Genomic DNA, 3759 nt, shown 5'->3' with positions numbered 1-3759 from the left:
TATATATATATATATATATATATGTCTGTATGACAGGCTACTTTCAGTTTCCAATTGTCAAATTCACTCAAGGCCCAAGGCCTATAACAGAAGACACTTTCCCAAATTGCCATGCAAGGGTGCTGAATCCAGAGCCATGTGGTTGTGAAACAATCTTCTCACCACACAACCACACCGGTGCCTGTCTATATTTTTCTTAAGTTAGTACGTTAATCCTTTTGTTGCTATATTTCTGTTGAAATCTGCCTTTTTTTCAATAAATTTTTTAAATAATAGAAAATTGAATAAAATTTGTCATCATTTTACTGGTGTTTAGAGTAAAAATTAAGATGAAACTTTAGTGGAAGGTTTCAATTTTAGGTCACTTTAAAACATAAAGTTTGCATCATAATCCCAAAGTTGGTCTCTTATAGGATGGTTTCAAAAAGGTCAATATCTTCATTTGATTATACGTTGTGTAGCATTTGTTTTCATCATTGACTGTTTATTTGTTGTTGTTTGCATGATTTTTATTTATTTATTTTTGTTATTACCTTCTTTCTTTCATTTTAGAACCGAACCCGCAGTAAAAGTTTGTCAGCTATGGAAATCGGAAGCCAAATACACAACATGGAATCTAAGCTGGCAGGCATCCATTTTCAGTCGTTTCATACAGAACAGCAGCAACAGGTTTTTATGCCTGAAGTTAGTTCTGATATTTTCTTTTTGCTTTATCATTCTTGTTTGTTTTTCTATTTAGTTTATTTTTTATCTATTTTGACCCATGTCAAAAGTAATGCTTACTTATTCACATTGTTTGGAATTAACCAAGAATCATCTCACAGTTTTGAGATTTTGATGAAGGAACTGTTAAATTTTTAGAATGATATTCTAGTGTTGGTGTGAGAGGCAAGATCTGACCAGCTGGAGCATAAAACAAATAGAATATTTTGGTCAGATATGATTGGTTTGAATGCTAAAGGAAAGAATTTAATATAAAATTAAATTCTTTCCTTTTATCATCTTACTTAAGACCTTTGCTCCTGGGGCATCGGCCATTCACAACCTTTCTTCAGTTTTCAACTCTGGGCTGTCCTCTCCCATGTTTTGTTGTTACTGAATCCTCATTAATGCTTAGAGGTTTTGGCCCTACACAAACCTATTTTTATCTCTGGGAAGAAGTCATTCACATTAGTCTGGCCACCTCTGTCCTTTGAGCTGTCCAGTATGACAGACCCTACCAGGAGCTTATGCTCCACTAGCATAGCTCTAGGGGTCATTGAGACACAAGCCCCTACACTATAACAAGAACTTGACCTTTTATCATCAGTCCTTGAGACTTAGAATTTACTTTAGAAAGTCATAGCTTAAATATATAGTGTAAAGATAAATATACCTTTTATCCTTTACTTTTATTGCAAGTGGTAGTAAGCTTATTTGTCATTTCCAGATTTGGGAAATGAGGTACCTTGTGGGCTGTGCAACATATGAATGCAGTTTATGTTTCCCTGCTTTTCAGATGCATTGCAGCGATGTTGGGTGACTTTCTTCACATTTTGCAAACGTTATTAAAGTTACTACCTTGGGGTTTTAGGGGATTGTGGACTTTAGTTGTAGGTACCATATGAAAGGAGATACTTAGGTGGGGAAGGAAGAGAGTCAATATTGGTCACCCCCTTCCCTTAACAGGAAGAGATGGAGGAAATATTGAAGGAACAAATGGGTGAAGAAATAACCTTCTTTACAAGAGGAAGGAAATACGTGACTATAACAGTCACCTTTGCATCAGAAGAGGAGGCGAAAATGAATGATAACAGACTGATACTGGGAGAGAAATGGACGTTGGTGCCGAACTGTTTGGGCAAAAGAATTGTAAGGGTCAGGGTGGGAAGAATCCCACCGTCGATAGACACAGAATGGGTAATAGTCACAATATTTAATACAGAGCTGGTGAAGGGAAGTGAAAACCTGAACATTTGCATAGTAAGCAGAACTCAACAATTGAATTGCTGAGGATGTGGTGTTGAAGTAGTTTGCGCTGTAAGCCCAGAATATTACGATGAAATGGCAGAAACTGTGGAATTACCAAACGGTGAGAAGCTGGAAATAATGTTGGAGGGGAGACCCCCAAAATGTCATAGATGCGGAGAAAGAAGGCACCTGAGAAGGAAATGCCTTAGAGCAGCGGTAGAAATGATGGAAGAGAGTGTACAGGAAGATACAGTGGTGGAAAAAAAAGCAGAAGCAGAGAACAGAATATGATGGCAATTTGGTGGAGGTAAAACCCAGGAAATAAGAGAGAAGAAAGTCACCGACGACTGAAAGTGAAGAAATGTAAAGGAATGGAAGAAGAAACTCAACCTATGATGAGAAACGGAGAAAATTTACCAGAGGAAGTACCAGCAAAGGAATTAAAAGGACAGAGTCATGCAGACCAGAAACAAGACAACTCAGAAGTATGGAAACCTAAAAATATAGGCACACAGACAAAACACGTTACGGTCAAATGAACACACAGACACACAAAAACACGAACACACAGACTTAGAGACGAAGATACAAGAACTCACAAAACAGCAGGAAAATAGAAACAAAAAGAGACAACATAAAATACACAAACAAAAGGAAAATCATAGTGAGACAGGTTACCCCAACGTAAAGGAGTGCAAGAGTGAAAGACATTGTGAGAGACTGAAGAAGTAAATCGATACAATTTTGTAAAGATTGTAACTCAGAAAATATTTATTTGAACTTTTAAGAAAAAAGAAAAAAGGAAAAGCAAGTCATTTTGCAAGTGTCGCATGAATAGCTTTCCAAAATGTTTTTGAAAAAAATAATGTAAAATACATTTGGTTGACTTCTGCGTTAAAAAAAGAAAAGGAAAAAATAAGAAGTAAATCCTGTTTGAACGTTTGCTTAAAAGGTGTAATTATAGGGCGAAAGTGAAAAGGGAAGTTGTGGTTTCGCCTCAGAGCGAGGCTAGAGGTTGTGTAATAAGTTAATGGTAAAGGAATACATGGTTTCATCTTGCAGCGGGAGCGAGATGGCCGGCTCATTTGCATTGTAAATATATTCATTTCACATCCATCTTTCATATGTTTTATGTTCCCGCATGTCTTTGTATGTCCCTTCTGCAATTAGGCCTTGTGCCTGTAATAAAGAATTAACCTCTAGCTGAACAATTATTCTGTGCTGATGAAGGGAAATAACCCGGAAATCACGATACACAGATATTGTTTTTGAGCTGAGTGGGAGTGCTAAATGCCCTTGGCCGAAAATATAAGGACACAGATTGTGTCATATAACCAGCTGGAGACTATGTCCCTTGGGGTTAAATTAGAACAACATTCATCCTAAACCAGAACTGTCATGTTATGTTGGCAAATAATCTTTATTCAACGTCACTGTCAACAACATTCTTGTATAAAAATAATAAATTTGTACTCTACAAAAGTATAGAGTAACCCATCAGATTAATGTGAAATTGTTTATATATATATATATAGTTTTGGGGAAAAGAACCAAGGTTCATGAACTCATCGATGAAAATCCACTGTCACATATAGAAAAAATAATAAGTAAAAGCACAATAAATAAGTATAATATAATACTTGGTTCTTTTCCTTAAAACTATATATTTAAATTTTATACTGTGAAATTTAATTTAATTTTAATTTTTAATAAATTGAATTTAATTGAGTTTTTACCTCTAAATTTGGATTTTTATCCCTAATAATATTATTTATATATATATATATATATATATATGTGTATATATAT

The 3759-nt window shown here is 35.2% G+C and overlaps 1 protein-coding gene across 1 annotated transcript in view; it reads left to right on the top strand.

Annotated features, from left to right (window-relative positions):
* The window catches only part of LOC106873908 (uncharacterized), a 324095-nt gene that overhangs the window by 114443 nt on the left and 205893 nt on the right, over positions 1 to 3759 (top strand). The window contains exon 6 of the mRNA XM_052966147.1: positions 553 to 684. Within this exon, the coding sequence (XP_052822107.1) occupies positions 553 to 684 (132 nt within the window). The remainder of the gene's footprint in view (positions 1 to 552; positions 685 to 3759) is intronic.

Source organism: Octopus bimaculoides, chromosome 3 (genome assembly GCF_001194135.2).
Source record: "Octopus bimaculoides isolate UCB-OBI-ISO-001 chromosome 3, ASM119413v2, whole genome shotgun sequence".
Taxonomy (NCBI): domain Eukaryota; kingdom Metazoa; phylum Mollusca; class Cephalopoda; order Octopoda; family Octopodidae; genus Octopus; species Octopus bimaculoides.
Note: the sequence above shows the minus strand (reverse complement) of the source record. Positions and strands in the feature narration are given on the sequence as shown.